Source organism: Manis javanica, chromosome 1 (genome assembly GCF_040802235.1).
Source record: "Manis javanica isolate MJ-LG chromosome 1, MJ_LKY, whole genome shotgun sequence".
Taxonomy (NCBI): domain Eukaryota; kingdom Metazoa; phylum Chordata; class Mammalia; order Pholidota; family Manidae; genus Manis; species Manis javanica.
Window position 1 is genome coordinate 26833021 of NC_133156.1, and position 27970 is coordinate 26860990.

The 27970-nt window shown below is 46.7% G+C and overlaps 2 protein-coding genes across 4 annotated transcripts in view; one reads left to right on the forward strand and one right to left on the reverse strand.

Moving 5' to 3' along the window:
* The window catches only part of FAT2 (FAT atypical cadherin 2), a 75453-nt gene that overhangs the window by 45147 nt on the left and 2336 nt on the right, over positions 1 to 27970 (forward strand). Inside the window, exons 12-23 of the mRNA XM_073230402.1 lie at positions 254 to 407; positions 2374 to 2607; positions 4806 to 5189; positions 7276 to 7490; positions 8458 to 8595; positions 9193 to 9336; positions 11398 to 11595; positions 14847 to 15657; positions 18520 to 18665; positions 23188 to 23629; positions 25788 to 25941; positions 26857 to 27314. Of these exons, the coding sequence (XP_073086503.1) occupies positions 254 to 407; positions 2374 to 2607; positions 4806 to 5189; positions 7276 to 7490; positions 8458 to 8595; positions 9193 to 9336; positions 11398 to 11595; positions 14847 to 15657; positions 18520 to 18665; positions 23188 to 23629; positions 25788 to 25941; positions 26857 to 27314 (3478 nt within the window). The remainder of the gene's footprint in view (positions 1 to 253; positions 408 to 2373; positions 2608 to 4805; positions 5190 to 7275; positions 7491 to 8457; positions 8596 to 9192; positions 9337 to 11397; positions 11596 to 14846; positions 15658 to 18519; positions 18666 to 23187; positions 23630 to 25787; positions 25942 to 26856; positions 27315 to 27970) is intronic.
* The window catches only part of SLC36A1 (solute carrier family 36 member 1), a 71915-nt gene continuing 63851 nt past the window's right edge, over positions 19907 to 27970 (reverse strand). The window contains exons 11-13 of one of the 3 annotated variants that reach the window (XM_073230406.1): positions 25410 to 25520; positions 24078 to 24157; positions 20564 to 20600 (exon numbers count right to left, since the gene is read on the reverse strand). In XM_073230406.1, coding sequence (XP_073086507.1) covers positions 24117 to 24157; positions 25410 to 25520 — 152 coding nt within the window. In that variant the 3' untranslated portion in view covers positions 20564 to 20600; positions 24078 to 24116. Of the gene's footprint in view, positions 20601 to 23961; positions 24158 to 25409; positions 25521 to 27970 lie in introns of those variants that run through there. The other 2 variants (XM_073230404.1, XM_073230407.1) reach the window with 2 other exon arrangements.

Here is a 27970-nt window from a genome sequence, read left to right on the forward strand (position 1 = left end):
CTTTCAGATGGTGGAACTTCTCTCTCATTCTGTCTTTACTGATGGTTCTCTTGTCATTATTCTCCCTGTTTTCAATCTCCATTTTCCTTGCATGTTTCATTTTATTCTCCACCTTACTGTTCCCATTGCCCTCCCAACCCCCTCTCTCTGATCTCTAATCTCCGCTCTGCTTCTGTCTCCTTCTCTATCACTCTGCCCCTCTCTGGACCTACGTGTATCTCCCACAATCTCTCTCTTTGTCTTCCACCTCCAGCTTCTCTATACTGGCAAAGTCAGTGAAGATATATCTCCAGGACACTTCATTTTGAAAGTTTCTGCAACAGACTTGGACTCAGATACCAATGCTCAGATCACATATTCTCTGCATGGTCCTGGGGCAGATGAATTTAAGCTGGATTCTCATACAGGTGGGTTTCCTGAGCTGCAGGATCAAGCCAAGAACTTAGTTACTGAACACCAAGTTCCTAGTACCATGGTAGGCTCTTTGAGAAGAAACAGGAATTCACTTACCCAACCATCCATTCACTCAGCAAACATATGTTGGCAGTATGTGCTGAGCAGTGCACTACATGCTGGGGACATAATCAACAGGCTGATAAGACAAGGTACAGTTCTTGACAATCTAGTGAGAAAGGCTGTCATTAAATCAATGGTTTGATATGCTGAGGTAAGAAACAATGCAGGATGCTAAGGGAAAGTTTGAATAAGGGAGAACTTGATTTAGTCTTGGGACAGCATTAAGTAAAACCTCTCTCAGGAGATGCCATTTCATGCAAGCCTTGAGGACATATAGGAGTCAGCCAGAGGGTAAGGGAGTGGCAGGGTTAGCCTTTCAAACACAAGGAGAATTTATACAAGGTCCTTGTTTTGGGAAAGCATTCACATCTGAGGATCTGATGGGGGGCCAGAAATTGGTGCAGAGAAGGGGAGGAAAGACGTCAAAGGATGAGGTCCTCAGGGACCCAAATCCCAGCTTTAGAGCCATTGGGGGATTTAGGCTGAATAGCATCACAGGTAAGGACGTAATCTCAAGATGCATATACTGCAGACTGGGGATAAGACCTCCCAGTATTGTTGCAAGGATCTCAAGAGATAATGGGATACAGAAATCTAGCCCAGGTCTGGCACAGAATAAGAATTCAGTAGATGTTGTTGCCATTGTCATTATTAGTCAGTTGGCAAAGCAGAGAGCCCTGCAGGGTGGACCATGAATACCTGGGAGAGGTTGGGCTGTGACAGGCTGGTGGGGAAGATGGGATGGGGTCTGCTTCCTCTGGAAGAGCAGGCACATGGGGGTGTGGCCCCTGTTCTGCTGTTACAGGAGAGGGCATGGGGATGGGCAGCCCAGGAGGCCCAGGTCACCGAGGGCCACTTGGCTTAGAACCAGTTGTTGAAGGAGGCCTTGGAGATTCCTGAGCAGAGAAGTGGTAGGTGAGAGTGGCGTCCCAGGAAGCTCTCTGGATAAACAGGAGACAACATTGTCCTTAGGTAGGCAGGGGACTTAGGTGGGGTCAGGAAGGAAAATGTTGTCTCCTGTCTAACTGCTGCTGTTTATTCAGCTGCTGGATGACTGGTGGAATCTTTTTAAAAGAAACTGGGCAGTTTTTCTGAATACGGGCATACATGCTCACTGTACAAAAATTCAAACAATGCAGGCATGTATTATGCAGAAGGTGAAAAGTCTGCACAATAACTGGCCCTTCCCCCAAAGACAAGTACTCTTGGTGTGTATTCTATCAGACTGGTTTTCCATGCATCTCCAAAATGTCTACATAGAACACTTTTGTGGCTTGCTTTTTTCTCACATAGCAGCATCTTGGAGATGTTAGCAATGCAGCATGTAAAGCTTTATCATAATTCCTTTTTTGGTGGCACCATATTTTACTGTATGGCTAAACCATAACATATTAACCAGTCCCTTTTTGAAAGACATGTAGGATATTTTCAGTATGTTGCTATTCTCAACAATGCTCTAAGAATATGTTTATATACATATAAAATTTTATCCATGGGATGATTATTCTATAGGATATATTCCTAGAAGTGAAAATGTGGGCCAGGGATAAGCACATTTTACGTGTTGCTAGGAATTGCCTATTACCCTTTAAAATGTTGTGCCTCTGTATAGCTTATTGGTGAGGATCTTAAATTGGTGATGTGGTGATTGAGTGGGTTTGGGAGAATTAGGGAGGTGAGTGGGAATGGGGGCATACAAGCTGAGCTTATTTCCTAACTGTATGTACGCAGGACTGATCCCTCTTCTCTGGGACAAAACTCTGTATGGTGGAGGTTGTCTCATGTAGATATCTAGAAGGCATGCGCAGGAGTAATGGCCCCCAGAGAAAGCTCACTTGCTGTCATTTCTCTGGCCAGGGGAGCTGACCGCAGTAACAGCCTTAGACCGAGAAAGGAAGGATGCATATAGCCTTGTTGCCAAGGCGACGGATGGAGGCGGCCAATCATGCCAGGCAGATGTGACCCTCCACGTGGAGGATGTGAATGACAACGCCCCCCATTTCTTTCCCAGCCACTGTGCTGTGGCTGTCTTCGACAACACCACGGTTAAGACCCCCGTGGCTGTGGTTTTGGCTCGGGATTCCGACCAAGGTGAGAACGTGAAGGATTGGGGGCCGTTTGCTCACAGGTCACCTGGGCGAGGGTCTGGCTCTCTGTATCGCTCTGGGACTGGTAAGGACTCAGCCTTCTCACTGAACTCTATGAACACTTAAAGTGAGAAATGTTTGTCCACAAATTGCATATCTAAGTGCTATGTGATAAAAGATTTTGGCAATGTTTTGAGGCCTGTTTGCAGTGTGTCAGCCTCTTGTTTCTCACTGCCATTTAGACCTGGAGCCCTTTCATTTAACCTCAAGGACATTTTGAGTACAAACATTTAATCTGAAATATGCCAATCAGAATTATTGAACTCTGATTAAATTGCCACAAGAAAGCAATTTTTAGCACAAACTCTATTAGCCTATTCAATTCCTTGATCAATTTTCTATACAATGAAGTGGAATTATTTTCAATATTTTGCATTTTAATTTTAATGACATTATTTTCATTAGAGTTAATTCTTTTTCTTTTGAAACTTACAATGCAATTTTGATTCATTTTATATATATATATAAAATTTCCTTGAGTCAAATTTTGTAATTCACATAGGGTGAATTTTAACCCTATCCCCTACAGTAAAAAATGTCCCCAGGGTCAAAGTAGCCAGATCAACATAGGATATGATGATGATAAATGTGGTATCAAAACACCCTGCTTTGTTTGGTACCACTCTTAAATAAATTTAAGACTTTCTAGAGGAAGTGAATTTTAACTTGGCATTGAAGGAGGTGAGAGATTTTGGAGGGATGCAGGAGTTCAAGGGAAGGCGAGTAGTTAGTACAAAGGCATCTAATGACTACAAGGCCCTGTAAATCAGCCAGGACTTGCACACTTCCAGGGACAGAAAGCTCCCTACTTTCTAGGCAGCCCCTTCTTTCCATGGCATCTCAGATAATTATGAAGGGCTACCTATTTGGAGCTGACACTTACCAGCACTGGTCCTTCTCTCTGCAGCCACACATATCTAGACCTTCAGCTGTGACAGCCCTTCTGTGGCTGGGAAGTGGTGACCATCTGTTGCAGCTCCAAGCTTCCCTTTCTGGGAAGAGGAGCCCTAGTTTCTACAGTCACATTTTCCAGCCCTTCCTCCTTTCTAGGACACATCCTCCTACCAGTTTGCTGTAACCCTTCAAGACTGGAACTATTAAATATTCTACCCAAATATTCTAAATGTGGCCTGACCAGAGGCTCCCTCTCTAGAAAAATTATGCTCTCTCCAGAAAAATGCATATATGGGGAAATTGCATGGTATGCCCATTTAATTTATGTAAATTCAGCTATTCTAATAGGCAGTTTCAACCACCATTCTACCAAAAGGATGTGTGTCCTCAAACGTGTATGAGATGTGAGACCCTTAGGCTCAGGGGCTGTGCCCCTTCCATTGGGTGAGGATGTCATAGCTGAACATGAAGTGCTGGTGCTTCTCATACCCTATGGCCCCTGCACAGCCAACAGCTTCATCTGGTACCCAGCTAAGGGAAATAACAGAATCTGAGTCAAAGCTGGAGAAACACTGTGTGTTTTGATTTACTAAGAACTTTCCATGGATATGTATATATTTTTTAACTGTTCATTTTAGCATAATTATAGACTCAGAGGAAGTTGCAAAATTAGTAGTAAGAGGCCTGTGCACCATTCACTTAGCTTACCCCAAAGAAAGGATCTTAGATAGCTGTAGTGTGATCTCAAAGCCAGGAAATTGGCACTGGGACATTACTGGTAACTGGACTACATGTCTTATTCACCTTATTTCACCAGCTTTGTGTGTGTGTGTGTGTGTGTGTGTGTACACATGTGTTTGTTGTGTATAGTCCTATTCAGTATTATACATGTGTAGATTCATATAGCCACCACCACAATCAAGATACAGAATTATTCTTTCACAAAGAACTTGTGATGGATGGTTTTGACCTTACCTGATCTCACTTCATAAGCTGATGTTGGACTCTAGTCCCTGTATAAACATTTTCAGATAATTTTATAGCTTTGCAGATGACCCATCCCCAAGAACCTTTCTATGAACCTCCCAAACAAGCATCTCCATGTGAGATTTTCACCCCTAACCCAGCCTGAGCATGTCATCCTTTATGGGGACCCCTCCCCAGGTCCTCCTGTGGCTGAAAGGCTCCCTGCAGGCAGGTCCAGAGGAAGTCCCCTCAGTATGTGCCGTGCATTCGGTGTCCCCACAGGTGCCAATGCCCAGGTGGTTTACTCCCTGACGGACTCTGCTGAAGGCCACTTTTCCATCGAGGCCACCACAGGTGTGATCCGGCTGGAGAAGCCACTGCGGGTCAAGCCGCAGGCAGCCCTGGAGCTCACGGTCCGTGCCTCTGACCTGGGTTCCCCGATACCTCTGTCCACACTGGGCACGGTCACCATATCTGTGGTGGGCCTCGATGACTACCTGCCCATGTTCCTGAACACTGAGCACAGCGTGCAGGTGCCTGAGAATGCCCGGCTTGGCACAGAGGTGCTGCAGCTGGCCACCCTCACTCGCCCGGGTGCCAAGAAGAACGGCTACCGTTTGGTCAGCGGGAATGAGCAGGGGATGTTCCGCCTGGATGGCCGCACAGGTAAGACAGCACCTGGGGCAGCCCCACTTCCCTCCTCCACAAACACAAGCCCACACATACACAGGGTCTTGGGGAATGCTGGACTCCTCACATGCGGGGTATATCTCTCTATGCAGTCCCTCCTAGGGCATACCTCCTTTGGCCCTTTCTTCACTCTGACTCTCTCCAGGTACCAAGTCCCTTTTTCCCCCTGAGAGAGCTATGTGGGAACTTCCTTAAGTCCCCCACATCCCTGCTCGGACCACCAGTAACCCACTCCCCCTTGCAGCTTCAAGGTCTCAGCTCAGGCCCAGCCCTGGTGTGCTGGGGCCACCCTCCAACTCTGACTGCAGAAGTTTGCACTTCTTGGAATGTGGAGCTTAGCTAGCCCAGGGCACGGCTGCCTGCTTCCTTCCTACAGCCCTCCCCCGGATGTCCTGGCATCCCTGAATTTCTCCTTATCCTCATGAAGGCAGAGAGATCTCAGAATATATCTCTTCTTTCCTCCTAGTCACAGAGAGTCTAAGTCACAGTCACAGAACCTCACGTAAGGGCCTCAGAGGATGCTCAGGGCAGAGTTCCTCCCTGCAATGCAATGGTGCCCTCTACCTCCTAAAGCAGCTGCCTTATTATTGAATAGTATTTTTTAAAGTTTGTATTAGGGAGACTTTAAACTATAAACAAATAGAGCAGTATAATGAACCCCATATCCCATCATCCAGCTTCAGTAATTATCAGCATAGGCCTGTCCGATTTCATCTTTACCCTTTACCCCTGAAAATCTACCCTTTGTTGTTATTTTAAAGCAAATCCAAGATGTGATATCGTTACCTTTGTAAATACATTGGTGGGTATCTCTAAATGATAAGGGCTCCTTTTATAAATACAACCAGGATACCATAATCACACCTAAAAGATAATTATTCCTTAATATCATCCAATACCCAGCCAATTTTTCAGATTATTTCATCAATGCCTTCTGAAGTTGGTATGTTTGTGAACATCTCCCAAATAACCCACATATTACATTTGGTTGATTGGCAGAGTCTTAAGTCTCTTTTAATCCCTAACACTTTCTTTTCTCTCTTTATTTTCTCCTGCCATTTATTAATTAATGAAAAAGTTGGGTCATGTGTCAGGTGGAATTCTTTATATTTCGGATTAGCTAGCTGTATCTTTATGATGTCACATGTTCTCTAGCCCCTGTATTTCTTACAATGACATTTGGATCAAAGGCCTCGATCAGGTTCAGTTTCAACTTTTTGGCAACATGGCTTCAGAGGCAACGCTGGGCCCCCCCTTTGCGCTATGTTGGGAGGCATAAAATGGCCCATCAGTTCTTTTCTCTGCGATGAAGACTGGTGGTGGGTGTGGGTGTTACCCTCCAGATCTGTCCATATGGAGTTCTTGTCGGGTCTTCTTCTAATGGTTTTAACATCCTTTGATGATTATTTCCTAGATATATTATTCCACTAGGGGCTGCAAAATGGTGATTTTCTAATCCTATAATTTCTCAGTTATTTACTAACTAGAATTCTTTTATAAAGAAGAGTTTTCCCCCATTAACTATTTAGCTATCCAGGAATGGCAGGGTAAATCCTTGTTCTTTTCCAGTTTTCAGAATGATAAATCTATGTCCTAACAATCTGTTGAGCAATTTTGGGTACTATAAAACACTTTTTACATCTAAGTTCTGTCAATTACTAGCTGGGTGAACTTGGGCAGGTCATTCACCTATTGACCTGAGAGCATCAGTCGACTCACCTAGAAAATGGGGATCACACTTGTTCCTGCGCCATGGGGTTATCGTAAATCTACATGCGATAGATTTAATATTGCAGACTTAAGTTCAGCGAGATATTACAGAAATACATGCAGTTGAAAATGATACAGAAAATGAGAGTGGGGGGAGGGGTGGTGATGGGGGAGGGAGAAATAAAGAGGAGGTGGTGGAGGAGACGATGGAGGAGATGAAGGAGACTATGGAGGAGATGTGTCTCTCCTCTCCCTGCTGGACTGCCCCTCCTGGGGTTTGGCTCAAGCCCCCCCAGCCCTCTACCTTTGCTGTCCCACCTGCCCCATTCCTCTCGTCACCTCCTGTCTTCAGGGACCCTGTACACCAACAGGAGCCTGGACTTTGAGACAAGCCCCAAGTACTTCCTGTCCATCGAGTGTGGCCGGAAAGACGCCTCCTCCCTCAGCGACATGACTACGGTCGTGGTCAGCATCACTGACATCAACGAACACCGGCCCAGATTCCCCCAGGAGCTGTACAGCACAAGGGTCTTAGAGAATGCCATCGTGGGCGATGTCGTGCTCACAGTAAGGATCCGAAGCTTTGCCCTTTGGGGGCATGGCCTTGGGCGGGTTCTTCTCTCCCCCTCCCCCAGTCATCTGTGAGCAGGGGTCAGTTCATCAGCTAATACACTGTAAATTTCACTAGTATTTGCAACCACTCAGCAAGTGACAGAAGGCCTCAGGCCATGACGGTAGCCACTCAGCCTATCTCACGTGTTTGAAAAGGTCTAGATCAGGTACTGATAGAAGAGGGGCATGGGAGAGACCCCGGAGGACTGCCAGAGGCTCCAAAGCCTGGAAGGGGCCTGCTCACAACGCGTGACCCAGAGGGTCAGTGTGAGCAGATGCCGAGTAACACCTCTTTGCATCTAAACATCTAATTGCTCCTACTGCACAGAGCGGAACTGAACTCTGTGCACCTATATTCAAGGTTCTCTAGGACACCTCTGCATTTTGCCTTCCAGTCTTATCTCCTCCCACTCCCTGACATGCAGTCTATGTTCCAGTCACCCAAGAAAACGTGCCTTTCCCCAAACACCCTCTGTGCTTTCACACGCTCTGGGCTCATGCCTGGAACACCAGCTCAGAAGCCCTCCTTATCCTTCAAGGCTTCGTGCATTCTTTTCTAATTTCCGCTGGACTATGTTCTCTGTGCTCTCATAAAGCTGATCATACTTTCCCCCCAAATTAGACATTAAAATTCCTGTGAGCATATTCATTTTGGCACATTCCTCACCTCTCAGCTCACAACCTAGCATCCTGTCAGTATAACTGAGCAAGTAAATGAATGAATGAATAGATAAATGAATGAACCATGACATGCTGAAGTCCATACAAGGATATAAAATGAACAGATTCCTTTGGTTCATGGACTGCCAGCCCAATGGCAGCCATTGGGGCAGGGATGTATCTGTTCTACATTCTCCAGGGCCAGGATCCTTTCCTGGTCTCTCTTGCACCACTGTTCTCGACCACCCTCCCATTGCTACAGGTGTCAGCAACTGATGAAGATGGACCCATAAATAGTGCCATCACCTACAGCCTGATAGAAGGGAATCAGCTTGGGCACTTTGCCATCCATCCCAAGAAGGGGGAACTACAGGTAGTCAAAGCCCTGGATTGGGAACAGGTAAATTATGTGTGTGTTGGCGGGGGCGGCAATCTGAGCTCATCAGAACAGAAATACGGCCCTGCTGTAGGTCCAGAGGATAAACTGTGGTCCACATCCCATCCTGAAACATCTCCAGACCCACCTTCAGTATTTTTTCAGTGGGGCCTCTGGGGCCTGTGAGGGATGTGAGTGACCCTTAACCTTCCCTGGAGAAGCTCAGGCCAGCTTCTCACCACTGACCAGGTATCATTAAACCATTATAATAAGTTATCATTTACTGAGCACCTGCTCTGTGCCAGGAACTTTACGAAGTGCCTTACATATATTATGCCATTTGGTCTTTAAAAAAAATTCCTAGGAGGTGGATCCTGATATTACCTACAAAGAAATTTAGTCATTCTCCCAAAGTCTCACAACTAGTAAATGTTTGAACTGGAAATCAGACTTATTTCTTTCTGACTCTAGAACCTGGGCCGTCAAATGCTGTGGGCAGGCAGTAGGAGTAGGCACAGGGGAGTGTCTCCATCTGTTTTTCTGAAAACATTAGTAATGAGTCAGAGAGCAGAACTGTTAGCAGGCTTCATTGCTAACTGTCCACTGGGCCTCTTGTCACAGACTTCTAGCTATTCCCTGAGGCTCCGAGCCACAGACAGCGGGCAGCCTGCACTGCATGAGGATACAGACATTGCCATCCAAGTGGTTGACGTCAATGATAACCCACCAAGGTTCTTTCAGCTCAACTACAGCACCTCTGTTCAGGTATGCTTGAGCTTCTGCAGGTATCCTGAACCCGTCCTCTCTTCACTTCCCTCTTAGTGGAGGGTGCTCACCACAGGCATCAGTTCACCAGACAGTGGCTGTGACCTTGCCACTGATATCCCTAACATCAGGCAACACAGCCTGCTGAAGGGGATTATGGATCGGGACTAAAAATAACCAGGCACTGTGCTAGGCACTTCCACATCCATTTTCTCACCTGTGACTCACGCAGACCTGTGAAGTAGGCATACAGTAGTGTCCCTTATCCATGGTTTTGCTTCCCTTGGTTTCAGTTACCTGCAGCTGACCATGATTTAGAAGGAGATGATCCTCCCTCTGCCAAATGGTCAGAAGGTCAATAGTGGCCTGATGCTACATCACTTTGCCTACGTCATTCACCTCACCTTACTTCATCACTTAGGCATTTTGTCATCTCACATCACAAGAAGTGTTAATACAGTGCAGTAAGAGATGATGAGAAAGACCACATTCACATAACTTTTATTATAGTGCATTGTTATAATTGTTCAATTTTACTATTGTTGCTAATCTCTCACTGTGTCTAGTTAATGCATTAAACTTTATCATAGATATGTAAGTATAGGAAAAATCATAGTATATTTAGGGTTTGGTACTATTCACTGTGTCAGGCATCCACTGGGGATCTAAGAACATATCCTTTGTAGATAAGCGGGGACTACCATACCCATTTTTAAAGATTTTTTTTAGGTGGAGGTACAGAAATGTTTGAGAATTAGAATGCAACAAACCTAGGATTTAAACCCAGAAGATTTTCTAGATCCCAAGCTATTTCCATCACACCATTGGTTTGCAAATGGGGTTTGGAGAGGGCTTTGGAATCCTATGGGGACTTGTGACCACAGTGGGTGAGGGGCGGGAGGGACAGGGACGCGGAGTTCTGGGCCCTGCTGTGCGCCATCCGGGCCACTCTGCTTTTCCTTGTTTTGTGTATTATGAATACTAGTTAGGGTGCTTTGGGTTGCTAATAACAGATTACCTGACTAAAATTCATTAAATAATAAGGACTTATTTCACATAACAAAAGGTCTGATAGTGGGAAGTTCTATTCCAGAATTGGCTATTTTAGTAGGAAAATGATATCACAACTTTGGGTTCACTTCTTCAAAATTTCCTCACCTTCTCCCTCCTGGTCACAACATGACTGCTGCAACTTCAGCCTCACATCATTGCCTAACTATCGTCAAGGGCAAACAGAAGGGAAATTCTTTTACAGGATCTGTTTTTTATAAAAGAAGAAGACTTCTCAGAACTTCCACCTGGTAGACTTTCCCAATGTGAGAACTGGATAACACGATCACCCTTAAGCCAAAAACCGGCAAAGGGAATCAGATTATTATAATTGACATAGACCAACCGTAGTCTGTCTCTTCCTTGGAGGGGCACATTCTTTGTGAGATTATTGCTCCCACTTGAACAAAAGTAGGGTTTTATAAGAAAAGAAGAGAAGAATGTCTGAAACCATCAGTTTCTGCCCATCACATTCTGTTTGTAGATAAGATTTTGTTGCTAAAAAGATGGTTACCAGCCATTGTGTTACAGTATACTGAATTCCTATGTTATAGAACAAAGACTGGAACAATATCCAGGGGATCATTTTTTTAGTTGAACTTCTTCTCATCTTTGAATGTTATCGTTGGATGTATATTCCTTTGGTCCTCTAAGCAGGAAACTAAACTGACCCTCTGAGTCACAAAATTCCCACATGGACCCCAGGCACTAATTTATATACACGGATCATCAGCTATTTGACCTTGGGGAAGTCACTTCTCTGCAGGATAAAGGGACTCTAAGGACCCTCCCCGCCCCAGAGGGCTTTGTTTCTAAGACCCAGCACTGCCTGCGGGAAGTCCTGGTCTAGACTGACAAAGTCACCAACTAATTTACAGGCAGAATGAATGAATGACAGCTTGGGTCCCGCCATGGCCTGGGGCAGCTGGAATGCTGAGGGGTCCGCAAAGATGCAGGAGTGCAGACTGGGACTTATTTCATTCTTTGATTTCCTGTCACTATCTGTCTCAGGAGAACTCCCCCATTGGCAGCAAAGTCCTGCAACTCATCCTGAGTGACCCAGACTCCCCAGAGAACGGTCCCCCTTACTCATTCCGAATCACAAAGGGGAACGACGGCTCTGCCTTCCGAGTGACCCGAGATGGGTGGCTGGTGACCACTGCGGGCCTGAGCAGGAGAGCCCAGGAATGGTATCAGCTTCTGATCGAGGTGAGAGCTGTGTCAGGCCACTGGTGGTGACCATGGGGACAGGTGCTGGCAGAAGGACTACCGGAGCTCTTGCTGTGTGCCTGGCACTGGGCTGAGGGCTTCACATGCTTCCCTGCATTAGATTCTCACAACACACTGTACGGCGGGTATAGTTATCACCCCTTTTTTACAGATGTGCTAACTGAGGCATGTAGAGGTTAAGGTAAAACTACTACCGGCTGAAGTAACACTCCTTATGTGGCAGATGTGAGTTGCTTCAAACCCAAACACTCGAACCTCAGAGCCCAGACAGCACCCTCAGCTGGGCTCTAACTTCCTGAGTTTGGCCAGGACAGCCCTCTGAACCACAGATCTTGTTAAGGACCTACTTCCCAGAATGGGTGTGGGGTCCAAAAGAGGAAACGTATAAATACATGTGTAGGGGATTATGGCGGCCAAACATTTCTCCCTCCTTTCATTCCCTCAGGTCCATTTCCTAAATTTTAAGTCTAGTGGATCCTACTATCCTGTGAACTTCTCTGGGCTCAGGATGAAGTACTCCTCCATTCAGCCAGCCAGCTAGTCAATCATTTATTCAGTCTTTCAACAAATATTTGCTGAGCAGCTATCATGTGCAGGGCTCTATGCCAGCTGCTAGTAATACAGCAGGGGAATGAGGGGGTGACCCCTGTCCCTTTGGGCTTTAGATTCTAATCATGGAGCTATTATAAACAGATGAAGAAAGAAGGAGATGAGAGGCTCGTAAGGCACAGGGGAGACATATTCAGAGGGTGGCTGCCCCCCGGGGGAAGGGACGCTGGAGCTGAGCTTGGGGGAGCCAGCCACGTGAACACTGGGCAGGAGAGTGTCGCAAGCAGGAAGAGCCAGATGAGCTGAGGTCCTGCGCTGGGAACGAGCCTGACGTGGCCTGCACTGAGCCGGTGTGGTCAGAGCCCAGGGAGCAACGGTGGGAGTGAAGCTGAAGGGACAGGTTGGCTGGGCCATGGAGGCCTCACCCCTTGGGTGGCCATGTTACCGGAGGTCCATACTGATGCTCTGGAGAGTGAGGGAGGTGCTAGGAATAGTCAACTGGTGATAACAGGTCCATAACAGGTGAAAACCAAGACCGTCCTGGGCAGATGGTGAGGTAGAGCCATCCTACTTACATCCTACTTAGAATACTTTTAGATTCTAAGCTAGGTGCAATAGCAAGTGGCTGAAGGGTTTCCAACAGGGAGGTGACCCCCCTTGTGTCTCAGGAGGCTCAGTTTTGAGGCTCTAGAAAGAGCAATGGGGGTACAAGAGTGGTGGAGGTGTAACAGTGAGCAGCCGTCCCTCCTGGGGAGAGCGGTGCTGAGGCCTCGAGGTGGTGGTGAAGAGGCAGGCAACGGATAGACTCGGGACAGGTTTTGTGTGGAAGTAAAAGGGAGCCGGGGATGGACTGGGTATGAGGACAGAAAGAAAAGGGAAGGATCCAGGACAACCCCCAGGTTCCTAGCTCCAGTGAAGACTGGGTAGTATGGCCGCTAAGGAGACTGGAAAGACTGTGGGATGGGAGAAGGCCAGCTTTATGGAGTGAATGAAGGCTCTGCTTTGCACGTTACCTTTTGGGCATCCATGAGACATCTAAGGGGAAGTGACCAACGTATAATTGGGAATGGGCGTCTGCAGCTCAGGGACAGGTGGACAGGCTTGGGATAATGTAGACGGTCCTCAGAGCCAAGGGCGTGGAGGTGATTGCCTGCAGAATGATGAGAGAGAGCAGGTTCCTGACCTCTGTGCCGTGGCCCAGACAACCACTCAGCACCTATTGGCATCATCATCTCCGGCAACTGTCCTGTATCTCCACCTCACTGGGAGGCACCATAAGCCATCAAAGAAACAGGCTACGGCCACAGGTAGGAGTTCAGATTCTGCTCTGGCCCTGCCTGCTACATCACCTTGGGCAAGGTACTTGACCTCTTTGAGCCTCAGTTTTATCTTTTGTAAAATGAGAGACTTCATGCTGCCTAACTCATAAGCAGGATAAACTATGATCATGCATTCAAAGCACTGAAAAGTGACTGGCACACAGTTTGTACTCAATACTGGCTGTATATCATCCTTAGGAATAACATCAATTATTGCTACCATTGATATCTCATCAGCGTTATGCACAATTCCCAGCAGGCTGTGATTTCACACCTCTCACTCACTCCAAGCTTTGGAATGCACATGAGCAAGATGTTACTGCAGGGAAAACTCTGGGGACCCTTGTTGGCAGCTGAGAAGGTGATAATGTCACCGAGGAGAGAAAGGCAAGCTTTGTTCTTGCTGAGTCTGGGCAGAAAGGACCCTTGCAAAATGTGCAAGGAAGGGGCACTTTTCACTCACATTCTTCTTGTGGCTTGAATGAGATCATGTTACCGCCTTGCTTAAAGCCGTCAGTGGCTTTTCATGGCTCTGACCTAAAGCCCAGCCTGTGCTCCTGGGCCTCCCGCGGCGGCCCTGCTTCTGCCCCGCTCACCGCCCTCTGCCTGCCCGCGTGCTCTGGCAGCAGCGGCCCCTCTCTGCTTCCAGGGGCCCGCCTCCTCCCAGCCGAGGGCCTCCGCCTGCAGTTCCCCGTCTGCTGCCTTCACTCATCTACCCCGGCCGCCCCCCTGCCCCCCGCCTCAGACGCCTTCCTCCTGCCAGATCCAAGCTAGGCCTCTTTCCTTCTTCAGATCTCTGTCAGTTTGCCCCGTTACTTCCTTCACAGCACTTTATCTCTTGCTTATTCAGTAACTTACTTACTGTCTCTTTGTTCCTGATCACAGCAGAGGGGCTGGCCTGGAGGAGGTACTCAATAAATATTTGTCGGCTGATCTGAGAAAGAAATGCCCAATCACATAGTAAAGGGGGGTCCCAAAGAGAACCTCCTTGGGCTGACAGGGGCCATAAAGGATGTGCACTGGAATTGCTGGGAGACATTTGATGGCTCACTTAGGGAAAGGGACAGAAAGAGGGAAGTTGGAGAGGAAGGAGATGTGAGTGTGTACGGCCGGGCTGACTGAGGAAGAGGTGAGGGGAACCATCAGATGAGGACACGGAGGTGAGCCTCACCATGTGGGATGGCGTGTGACTCCTTCTACAGAATCTTCAGCACTTTTGGAGGTTTTCCTTTTTCTTTTCAAATGTGGCAACATGCAGAGCCAGCCCTCAAGCAGACAGCGGGCTCACCAAGGAGGCCCGGCCTCACTTGGGCCACAGACAGCTGCAGCCCTCTGGTAATGGCAGTGTTTGCTTGCCCCCAGGTAGCGGACAGCGGCATCCCGCCCCTCTCATCCTCAGCATCGGTCAGAGTCCACGTCAAGGAGCAGAGCCGCTATCCGCCCTCGGCCCTCCCTTTGGAGATCTTCATCACCATCAGGGAGCAGGAGTTCCAGGGTGGCATGGTGGGCAAAATCCATGCCACAGACCGAGACCCCCAGGACACGCTGACCTACAGCCTGGCAGGAGAGGAGACCCTGGGCAGGCGCTTTTCGGTGGGCGCACCTGATGGGAAGATTATTGCCACCCAGGGACTGCCTCGAGGCCGCTATGCATTCAATGTCACAGTCAGCGATGGGACCTTCACTGCCACTGCTGGGGTCCACGTCCATGTGTGGCACATGGGGCAGGAGGCTCTGCAGCAGGCCCTGTGGATGGGCTTCCAGCAGCTCACCCCAGAGGAGCTGGTGAGTGACCACTGGCGGAACCTGCAGAGGTTCCTCAGCAACAAGCTGGACATCAGACGAGCCGACATCCACCTGGCCAGCCTTCAGCCTGCAGAGGCCACGGCTGGTGTGGACGTGCTTCTGGTTTTTGAGGGGCATTCTGGAACCTTCTACAAGCTCCAGGACCTGGCATCCATCATCACTCGCTCAGCCAAGGAGATGGAGCATGCAGTGGGAATTCAAATGAGGTCAGACATGCCCTTGATGCCCTGCCAGGGCCCAAGCTGCCAGGGCCAAATATGCCAAGAGACCGTGCACCTGGACCCCAGGGTGGGGCCCACGTACAGCACAGCCAGGCTCAGCATCCTAACCCCGCAGCACCGCCTGGAGAGGAACTGCTCCTGCAGTGGTGAGGAGTGGGCCTTCCCCAGGACAACCAGCATGGTGGGGCTCAGGCAGCCTGGGACGGGTGTTTAGAGGGAAGTTTTCACAGGGTTAAAGACCACAGACCGCCATGAGACAGGTAAATCTAGTCATGGACTACCACCTTAATCCTGTCCACTTTTGCAATTTCAAAAATAACAGCAAGAATATCAGAGGCAGTTTAGCATGATGACTAAGAGCATAGATTGTGGCATCAGATCGCCTCATTCAAATACCAGCTCGGCCACTTGCTAGCTAAGTGACCCCAGGAAATTTGTTTAACCTCTCTGTGTTATTGGGCTATTGTAGGGATTAAATGAAACTCGGTATCAAGAGCCACTTAGAAGAGTGCCTGATATATGGAAAGTGGTCAGTAAACATGAGTTACTAATACAGTGCTATTACTACTATAGCCTGATGGTTATAATCTCAAGGGTTAGACCAGACAGCTCAGGTTCAAATCCCAGCTCCATCACTTGCTATCTGTGTAAACTTGAGTGGGTTTTAGAATCCTATGAGCTTTAGATTCTCATCCATAAAATAATGATTATCATCTGCCTCCTGGAATTGGTTTGGGGAGTAAACTACTTAATGGATACAAAAGCACTTAACCCCTATCTGTCCCATAGTCAGTACACCCATAAGTGGTGGCCACCATACACATGGTAGCAGTTGTTGTTATAAGGCTCTGTGTATATGTCACCTGGACTGTCACCATGACCATATGAAGTAGGGTCATTGACTCCCAAATACAGTGGAAACTGAGGATTATATTGGTTTGCCTGAAATGTACAGCCTCCAATGAAGGGCTGGCTATTTAAATACCTGGGTGTCCTACTCTAAAACCTGAGCTTTTTCCCATGTTCTTCAGGAATACAGCTTTCTGATAAGACTCGCTCCAATGCCCCTGGCATTAAGTCCAATGCCCTGGTTCAGCTCCGGAGCGCTGGCAAAAGGGAAGCAATGTTGCCTCTAGCTGCCAGCGCCCCTGCCTGCCCTGGCCTACTCTTATGGCCTTTATGGCCTCACCTGGACCTCATAGGGGGAATTCTTTCTCCAAACATTTGTAGACTTTCTCCAGGGCCCAGGGCTTTAGGCTGGGTGAGCTACACTGGGGACATGCTGGCGGAGGTGGGGGCAGCGGGGATTCTGGGTCTCTTGCCCCAGAGTCAGCTACAGGGAAAGCCTGATGACTGAAGATTCTCTCTTGACCACCTGGCATCAGACAGCAGAGGCTCTAAAATTCAAGACGGGGGAAAATCACCTGGGGTCTGTTTTAAAGAGACCTGATCCTGGGTGTCATCTCCACAGTTTTTTATTGAGAAGGTCTTGGATGAGGCCTGGAATTGGAATTTTTAATCATCTCCTCAAACAATTCTGAAGCAAGTGATCCAAGGGCAGCACTTTGAGAAATACCAGATAGGCTGGCTTATAGTTACCAGCATCACCTGGGAGATGATGTTTTTTTTAACATTTTAGTGAAATATGACATACATATTCATGTATCATAAGCATACAGCTCAAAAAGTTTTCACAAACCGAATACATCCCTGTAACCAGCACCCAGATCAAGGATCTCTACACGACCAGCATCTCAGAAGCATCCCTTGGTCTCCCTTCCAGTTGCTGAACCCACTGTGGGGAGATTCTCAAAATACAGATTCCCACATGCCTCTAGAACTACTGAGTCATTGCTTGAGGATAGAGCCTGGCATTATGTATTTTAAAAGACTCTCCAGATGGCCCTGATTTTCAGCCGGGCTTGGGAATTCCTGATCTAGATCAAGTTCAATATCCCATCTAGTAACGACCTCCTACAATGGAAGTGCCAGCGTCAGAGTTTTAGATGTAAGGTGTGATAGACTCAGGCTTTCTGGTTCTTCCTTCTTTCAGCCTTTGTTCCCACTTCAACAATTCCTCTTCCTTGGTATCTGGGGCCTGTAGTGCTCATCCCTCCCTCTGACACCTGATCAGCTTTTATTTTATTCACACTGAAGTTTTACAGATTTAATAGCTGGATTCACTTCTCGGGAGGGTGGACTTTAAAAATCTGGGGTGGGCAGTGCTTAATATATATAACACAGCATTTTCCCAGGGGGGCTTCCACCAACTGCTATTCCCAATAGCTTTGAATAGGTGGTCCACATAAGAGGGTCCCATGGTGAGGTAAGACAGAGAAACTCGAGTTTCAGTGAAGATTCCTTACTGTGCAACCAGGCGCTAGCAATTGCCCTGGGGGGAGGAGCACTCAGGGCTTTACAGAAGTTTTGGCCACACAGTCTATCACTATCCCCTTCTTTTATCAGAATGTCTCTTGACCCCTCAGCAGCCTCCCAAATGATTACACTCCTAAAGAAAGGGTATCATGAGGCACCTGTGTGCTGTTCCTGAAATCACACATATGTGCAAAACAGTCTCTAATTCTACTTCCTTCTTCCCCAAGTGATGCCAGAAATAACATGGAAACTAAAAATCAAGAGAAAATATACATTAAAAATAAATAAAATATATTTTTTAAAAAAGAAATCACATGGAAACTATGTTGCATAGAAATTTTTATTTCCATACATTTGACTGATTATGCTTCTTGCTTGATTCTTGCTTTCTTAATAGTTTGAGCTCATAGTTCCTGACCTAGGCTAGGACACAAGCAAGGATCCCTGAGGCCAAAGGAAGGTTTGCAAGGGGACGGCCTTGTCATCTGTGTCACCCTGGACTAGCCTCATTTCTTCACCTATAAAATATGAGCAGTGACGCTGTTCATCACCCACGGGTTGAATGAGACTAAGTCTGAGGGCTCCCAGGGGTACCTGTCCACATGGAGGTGACACCTCTGGTTGTTTCACAGGTACTGCTGCAAGGTTCCGCGGTCAGAGCTTTGGGCGGTATGGTCTCCCAGAGGCTCAGAAATGGCACATCCGCTTCCGTCTGAAAACACTTCAGTCACAGGCCGTTCTCCTGTTTAGCAACGAGACAGTGTGTGTCTCGCTGAAGGTAAGGCACTGCCAGCCTGAGAGATGGGTGCACCAGGCTGGGGAATCGGGGACAGCATGAGGATAACCCAGAAGGCCAATTTATGGCCAAAAATTCCCTGCGTGATTTTTAGGGATGCTGAGTGTGACTACTGTGTCAAGACATGAGACTTTCCAGGTGGGATGGCTAAAGCCACCCACCCGGAGATATATGTCCAAGGACAATCAGAGGCCAGACTGTCCTGTGGGATAAGACAGAGCCTCTGGAAGCAGAAAGAGAAATGGGTGAGGCCACCTAGCCCCAAGCGCTTTTATCACTTTGCTGAGTAACAGACCAGTGTTTCCCAAAGATGCGTGGGAGGCTGGTTACCACTGGGGGTGCTCAAGACTACCCAGCATTTAGTTACATGGAATCACATGACAGAAAAATGCATTTCTTTCTAATGGTCTTCCTAACAGTCTTTCAGTCCTTCTGATTATCTCTTGTAGAAATTCCCAGTGTGCCTGCCTGATTTTAACACCTCTATCATACATGCCAATCTCACATTTTGACAAAAAGAAAGCAGACTTCAGCACCTAGTCAGAATTTAATTAATTCAATAAATATACATTGAGCATCTACTAAGTGACAGACACTGTTCTAGGAGCTGTGTCTCATCAGTAAATAAGACAAAAAATCCCTTTTAAAGCTTTTATCCTATAGGGGGAATACTGACAATTAACCTAAACATAATAAATCAGAAAATTACAGAGCTTGCCCAAATGTGGTATGTGCTTCAGGCTAATAGAAAAAAAAAATGGTTAAGGGGGATCAGGAGAGTTAGAAGTTGCAATTTAAGTAAGGTGATCAGTGAAGCCTTCACTGACTTGATAAATGAATGACAGTTTGAAGGGGGTGAGGGAGTTAGCTAGGTAGACATTGGGGTGAATAGCATTCTAGGTAGAGGGAGCAGTGATGCAAAAACCTCTTGTCAGGAGACTGCTCAGCATGTTTAAGGAACAGCCCAGATGTCTATATGGTTTCAGTGACGTGAGGAAGGGACTTGAGGTCAGAGATGCAGTGGGGTGGGGGTATATCTATAAAGGTCTCATAGGCCATTTAAGGACTTTGGCTTTTATTCTAAGCAAAGTGGGGGGTATTAGAAGGTTCTGAGCAGAGAATTGACATGAGGTAACATATTCAAAAGGGTCGTCATGACTGCTGTGTAGAGAACAGACTTTAGAGGAACATAGATAGAAGCAGACCCAACCAAAAGGCTCTTGCAGTACTTCAGTAATTCAGACATGATGGCAGTTTAGGTGGGAGTAAAGACAGTGGAGCTGGGAAAAAGAGTTCAGGCTCTAGACAGATCTTGAAGGTAAAGCTAGCAGGATTGCCTGATGAATTGACTGGGGGCTTGGAGAGAAAGCAAGGAGTAAGATGTTGGTCTAAGCAACTAGAAGGAGCGGGGGAGGGCATGAGGGAAAGATCAGGAGGTTCACTTTGGACATGTGAGTTTGAGAAGTCTATTGGACTCACAAGTGGAGCTGAATAAGCAAGTCCAGTGTTTGTGAGAAAAGTCTGGCTGGAGATGAAGATCTGGGAGTCTCCAACATAGACAGGCATGCCTCACTTTATCATTCTTTGCTTTTTATTGCATTTCACAGATGTTGCATATCTTACAAATTGAAGATTTGTGGCAAACTGTGATCCACGCAGGCCTGTTGGCACCATTTTTCACACATTTGCTTACTTTGTGTCTCTGTCTCATCTTGGTAATTCTTGAAAATTTTCAAGCATTATTATTATATTTATTTGTTAGGGTGATCTGTGATCAGTGATCTTTGATGTTACTACTGTGATTGTTTGGGACACCACAAGCTATGCACATACAAGACAGCAAACTTAATCCATAATGTGTGCTCTCTGACTGCTCCATCGACCAGCTGCTTCCCTCTTCTCTGGTCCCCCGATGCCCTAAGACACAACAATATTGAAATTAGGCTGCTTAGTAACTTGACAATGGCCTCTAAGTGTTCACGTGAGAGGAAGGGTCTCACATCTCTCACTTTAAATCTAAAGCTAAACATGACTAAGCTTAGTGAGGAAGGCATGTCAAAAGCCAAGACAGGCTGAAAGCTGGGCCTCTGGCACCAGTTAGTCAAGTTGTGAATGGAGAGGAAAAGTTCCTGAATGAAAGGAAAAGTGCTACTCCAGTGAATATACAAATGATAAGAAAGTGAAACAGACTTACTGCTGATATGGAGAAAGATTTAGTGGTCTGCATAGCAGATCAAACGAGCTACAACATGAAGCTGAGCTCATGTTGCTGAGAGAGGTGAGGAAGTATAAAAAAAAAAAAGCCAACAGAAGTTGTTTCATGAGGTTTAAGGAAAGAAGCCATCTCTGTAACACCAAAGTGAAAGGTGAAGCAGCAAGTGCTGATGTAGAAGCTGGAGCAACTTATCCAGAAGATCCAGCTAAGATAATTCATGAAGGTGGTTATGCTAAACAACAGATTTTCAGTATAGACAAAATAGCCTCATATCAGAAGAAGATACCTCTAGAACTTCCATAGAACTTCCAAAGCTAGAGAGGAAAAGTCAATGTCTGGCTTCAAAACTTCAAATGACAGGCTGACTCTCTTATTAGGGGCTAATGCAGCTGGTGACTTTAAATTGAAGCCAATGCTCATTTACCATTCTAAAAACCATAGGGCCCTTAAGAATTATACAAAATCTACCCTTCCAGCACTAAATCTACTCAGGAAGCACATCTGTTGACAATGTGGTTTTCTGGATATTTTAAACCCACTGTTGAGACCTACAAATTAGAAAAAAAAAAATTCCTTTCAAAATACTATTGCTCACTGACAATGGACTTGCTTATCCAGAAGGAGGGTGGGATGCAGCCCACGAATGGAGAGACTGTCTTTCACTAAGGTTGGCAGACGTGAGAGTGCCTGCAATTTTCCACTGACTATTGAAAGCAAGGATGGAGAGTGGGACATGAGGGGTCTGAGGAGAGAGAAGTTGTGAAAATAATCATCTGGCAGAGTGAATGGGCCAAGGAAGATAGCATGACTGTTGCACAGCATGAAGGACTCATTTGAGACTCACTGTCATGAAATTAAAGGAAGACCAATAAGCAAGGCTGTGTGTCTTTCTCCACCTGTTCAGATCCGTGATGCTCATATAGAGCAGGGCAGCTGGATTTTACCACCGCTGTGGGTTTGCCAAGTGAGTTCTACCAAGCCAAAGAGGGACAGGGATTCGGCGATGGGATTCAAGCTGGATAGAGAGGAGTGGGGGTGTTACAGAGGTTGGGAAACAGTGAAAAGACAGGATCGATGGCTTTGTGGTCCTAGGAAGTAAAAGCAGTGATTTAAGGATGAGGTTTTGATTGTGCTTATTTTTGTCATTCTTTTTCCTTAATGGCAAGTTATATTGCTCTTCTATTTACTATAATAATAGTGTTTTCCTTTTAAAGTAAGTAACAGTATAGGTAGTATTCAAACCAGGGCAAAATTAAGAAAAGAGGTGTACAAATGGTTAACTTCTGGAAAACACTGGGTTAGATTTTTACATTTTACCCAGAGAAAGCTCTAACTAACCTAAAGTGACCAGAAAAATATTTGGCCATAGGAAGTCCTACTTTTTGGAGTGTGATGAACTAAAATTATTTAACTCAGTGGTTTCCAGACTTTTTGATTTCAGGACTTTTTATGCTATTAAAAATTGTTGAATATCCTAAGGAATTTTGTTTACATGGGGTATAGCTATTGATATTTTCAGTATTAGAAATTAAAACTGAGATGTCAAACTCTTTATTAGCTCATTTAAAAATAACATGAAATACATTACATGTTAACATAAATACCATATTTTTATAAAAAATAATTACATTCTCAAAAAAACATTGGCATTATTTTACATTTTTACAAATCTCTCTTACATCCAGTTTAATAGAAGCAGCTGGATTTTTGGATTTTCCTATCTACTTCTGCACTCATTTGTTTTGGTAGCACATGTTTAGAAATCTCCACTGTATAATTGTGAGAGAATTAGAATACAAAAGGCAAATAATGTCTTAGGGCTATTATGAAAATAGTTTCCCTTGTGAGTCCCCTGAAAAGGCCTTGGAGATCCACTTTGAGAACTGAATTGTTGAATAAGGGAATGGGAGTGAAAGGGAATTGGTCCTGAAGGCCAATGTTCAGGAGCGTAGAACATTGGAGAGGCCTGTGAAGAATCCAAAAGAGATGGTCTTGATCAGCATGGCATCTCTGGGCCTCAGTTTCCTCATCTGTGAAATGGAAATGTCACCCCTGCCCAGACCATCCCATGGAGTGTGGTGAGGGCCAAATAATACCATAGACACAAGAGCACATTGAGGGCTTTTATGCTCTATAAATACAAGGTCTAAAATATCCTTGAAAGTCACCAAACGCTACCCTCCCATCCATGAAAATACAACCAGCCTTCTTTGCACTGGCAGCCTGTTAGCAGTGCTTTTTGTAAGGACTTCTTGGTTTTGCTGATGGATATCTGGGTTTTCTTTGCAGCTGGTCAATGGAGTGCTCCAACTGGAATACCGTTGCCCAGGTGGTTTCTATGGAAATCTCTCCTCCTGGCTCCACGTGAATGACCAAGAGTGGCACTCAATTCTAGTGGAGGAGACAGACACTTCGATTTGCCTGGTGGTTGATAGCTCAGGCAACACCTCCCTTGTGCTTCCAGAAAACTGCCGGGGTCTGAGGCCGAAAAGAGACCTCTTTCTGGGCGGCCTCGTCCTCTTGCATTCATCTCCAAATGTCTCCCAGGGCTTCGAGGGCTGCCTGGATGAAGTCGTGATCAATGGAGAGGCGCTGGAGCTGCTGGTCCATGGCAGGAAAGCAGCAGGCTTGTCGGAGAGGCAGGCTCTCACCCAGTGCTGCTTGCACAGTGAGAACTGCAGCCAGAACCCATGTCTCAATGGGGGCAGGTGCTCACAGTCCCACAGGGCAGGTAAGGGCTGAGGGCAGCGCCAGGGCTTATCCCAGGAGGCTCTTCAGAGGACTCAGACATGTTGAACTAGCAACAATGTCAGTGTAGAGTTTACAAAACATATTCTTCCACCACAGCCCCATGAGGGAGGGAGGAAAGAGAGCTATTCATAACTTCATCTTACAGCTCAGGAAACAGCTGGCCTAGGTAAGGAATACCCAGAGAGGTAAAGAAACTCACTCAAGGGCACATGGCTGTAAAGTGAGAGAGGCATGTCAAGGGCATAGGTCTCAGTGGGGCACTCCTGCCTCCTAATTCCAGAAGCCCCTTTCTTCCCCTTACTATCCATGAGACTGGGTTAGGATCTGCTAGGTTTACACCAGGGCAAGCCAGGAGTCTTCATTCTCCCTCAATATGAACTTGCTTTCTTTCTACTCTTTTTGGATGGGGGAAGAGCATGAACACAGACCTCTGGTGTAGGTTGAGTTCATCACACATATTAGCATCCTCATTGGTGAAATTCCTCCTTCCTCTCCACTTCCCCAAAAGCTGCAAGCAAACATTTTATGTTATTAAATGAGTTCTTACAAAATCTAAACTACTGTTTTTCACATGAGTGAATTTTCTAACCTATGTGAGGGATATATAAATTTTTACACTTTTCCATCCATATTGCCACAAGTAATTCTCATTCATTGCTTTTCATTGCAGCTCAGCACTCCAAGCTGTGCACACTCACATTTTTCCTCTCCGTTCTCCCAGCATTAGACACCCCAGTGACTTCAAAGTCCCACCTTCATTGACAGTGCTGCAGTGAACATCCTCACTCACGTCTTCTTATGAATGTTCATGAGAACTTCCTTCACACACACACACACACACACACACACACACACACACACACACACACACAGGGATTCAATTCACATACCCAAAGTGTGCGAATAATTATTTTGACTAAATAGGGCCAAACTGCTCTTCAGCATGGCTGCAGCAGTCTGTTCCCTCAGCAGCACATGAGGTTCCTACACTCCTGTCAACACTGGGCATTCCTCTTGTTTTCTAATTTTGGCTTGGCTGATAGTACTATCGTTTTTACCTGCAGAATACCTAGGGGATCCATCACTTCTCTGTCCCTATTGCCATCAGTCTGACCCAAGCCCCCATTATGTCTCATCTTTTTCTACTGTGCCAGCTGCTTCCCTGCCCTCCGATTCGCTCCCTCCACCTGTCTACCAGCAGGATGCCAGGGTGATCTTTATGCAATGCAAGTTCAAGCACATGAGTGCTGTGCTTGGAACTGTGCAGTGGCTTCTCCTTGCTGTTAAGAAGAGTCCCAATTCCTAATTCCTGCGTATGGCTCATGACAGTGCTCTGGCCCCTCCGGCCCCTCCTGCCTCCCAGCCATGCAGCTCCCCAATCTCTTTGGCTCAAAAGGCTCACCCACCCTGGCATCGTTTGAGTTCCTAAATCATGCCACACCCCCTCCTCCAAGCCTTTGCATGTAGTCTTCTGCTTGAATTGCCCTCCTCTTTGCCACTCTATCTTTTTACCTGGTGAACTTTTACTCATACTTCAGGTCTTAACTGAAATATCACCCCTGTACTTAGGAAGCCTCCCCTGTGCCTAGTCTAGGCTAGCCCACTCTCCCAACACACCCCTTCAATCAAACTAATTTTTATGATAATTACTAACATACTGATATTATATATAACTGTCTAGGTTTAAATCCCAATATGCCATTTACTTGCTGTCTGACCTTGAGCAAATGTCATACATTCTTTGTGATTCATTTCCTCACCTGCTAACAACTGGTATCTGTCCCTTGATGAGGGTGATAACAGTAGTCTCAGATCAAATGGGTCATATATGAAGCTTCTCAGAATGGTGACGAGCACTGAATGAGTGTTGTCTAGGATAAAGAGGATATTTATTATTCTTTAGATGCTTGTTCTCTGTAGACTATAAGTCATTTGAGGGCAAGGATCAAGTCTTCTACTCCACCAGGGCACTGCCAACCTGGTGCTTATTGCAGATGGAGGCACACTCAGTAACTAAGTGTGAGTACATGGATCTGTAAATCTGCTGAGGCCACCCCTCTGTCCTGGAGGCCTCTCAGCCTGCAGCTGCCTGACCTCTAGGCTAGCACACTCTCTTACCTCCCTTCCCTTCCTCCCAGGCTATGTCTGCAAGTGTCCCCCCCAGTTCTCTGGGAGGCATTGTGAACAAAGAAGGGAAAACTGTACTTTGACACCATGCCTGGAAGGTGGCACTTGCATCTCCTCCCCTGAAGGAGCCTCCTGTAACTGCCCTCACCCTTACACGGGAGACAGGTAAGCACAGGAGAGGCCACCTGCCCTTGGGTGCTCACCCTAGGTTTGACACCCTTAGGGAGTGACCTCTGCACTCTGACCTCTACTGAGGCCAATGGGAGGCCAGGGGCCAACTGTTCTAGTAACCTAGCTTCTCAGCCTCTTCCACGTGTCAAGGCTTCTCCCTCTGACCACCTAAATCAGTCTGGGAAATGGAATTCTTGGTAAGATTTCCCAAGCCCTATTCTAAACCTACTGAATCAGACTCACTGGGCTGGGGCCCAGGAATCTGCACTTCTAGCCAGCTCCTCAGGCATTCTAATCTTCGCTGAAAATGGCTAAAGTTTTTATTCTTCTTTCTGGATCATGACTTCCCCAAAAGTGGCCTGGAAACAAGGACTCCATGTGGTACAGGCACTGCTGTGGGTCTTGACTCCTATTGCAAGCTAACTGTGCCTTGTGATACGCTGGCCTGGGTGGGGAAGGGGTGGGGGCTGCAAGGGAAGGAGAATCATACTTGGAATCCTAGAGGTAAAGCGGCTTTGGCGATTATCTGGTTTTATGGCTCCCCAACTTGGGAGCCTTCTCAGAGAAAGCACCTGGAACCTCTACCCCACTGCATGGTTTGAAGTCTGACCTCAGTGGGGGAGAGTATATGCAATGGTTAAATCTCATGGGTGGAAAATAATGGATGTGCCCTGCGTCTAGATCCAGTGGTCATGAATGGGGGTGCAGCTGAGTCCCATACCTTCCTGGTGGAGGATGGAAATTTATGAAGTTGATATGTTAATATGTGTGATAATTATCTTTCTTTTGGTGGAAAATTGGAGAGAGAAGGCTTGAGTACAGGGGTCTCTATCCAATAGATCTTTGTTAAGAGGGAACATGGAAAAAGCAATACAGTGACTCAGCTCGACTACTTCTCTGTCTCTGCAGGTGTGAAATGGAAGCAAGAGGCTGCTTGGAAGGACACTGCCTGGTCACTCCTGAGATCAAAAGGGGGGACTGGGGACAGCAGGAGATCATGATCATCACAGTGGCCCTACTGCTTATCACTGTGATCACTGTCGGGCTTCTCTTCTATTGCCGCCACCGGAAGTCCCACAAGCCCGTGGCCATGGAAGACCCAGACCTCCTGGCTCGGAGCGTCGGTGTTGACACTCAAGCCATGCCTGCCATTGAGCTCAACCCCCTGAGCACCAACTCCTACAACAATCTGAACCAACTGGAGCCCAGCAAGACCTCAGTTCCAAATGAACTTGTCACTTTTGGACCCAGTTCTAAGCAACGGCCAATGGTCTGCAGTGTGCCTCCCCGACTCCCACCAGCTGCGGTCCCTTCCCTCTCTGACAATGAGCCTGTCATTAAGAGGACCTGGTCAGGCGAGGAGATGGGTCAGTATAGCCAGAGGCCCTTAACCTCTGGGATTGATGGAATAGGGTGGTAGACCTAATTGCTCCAATATCTGAGGCAAAAGAGTTTTTGGCGACCATTCAGTCCAGTCCCTTGGGATGGGATATGAAAGGACATGTTCAAGGTCATGGTGCACTAGTGGACTGGGTCAGATGCCAGGTCTCTGGGCTCCGAGTCTGTGGCTCATTCTAGTGCACCATGATCCTCTCCTCTAAATTCCAAGTCACTCCCTAGGACTGATGTCCAAGGCAGGAACCTATAGACCCTAGATAGAAGTGGGCTTCTCTGTATTTGTGCTTTTCTGGGAAGGAAAGAGAAGCAGTAGTCCAAGCTTCTGGTCACCCAGTCTGGAGGTACAGCAGCTTTGGGCCAGGCCTGGTTAGACTAGAGGCTTCCCTTCTCATATTTGGCTCAAAAGGAGATGAATTTACAAAGCACTTTTTATTTTCTGGCTTATTCACCAATAGTTGAAACAGGTATTTTCACTAACTTTTTGCTGATAGGGTAACTGGGGGGTCTGTGACTTTTCGGTAGCAAGGACACCCAACTATTCAGTAGCAAGGACAGAACTAGACCCAAGGATGCCTGGTCTCCAATCTTCCAAGCCACATCTCATTTAATCACCCTTTGTGACAGA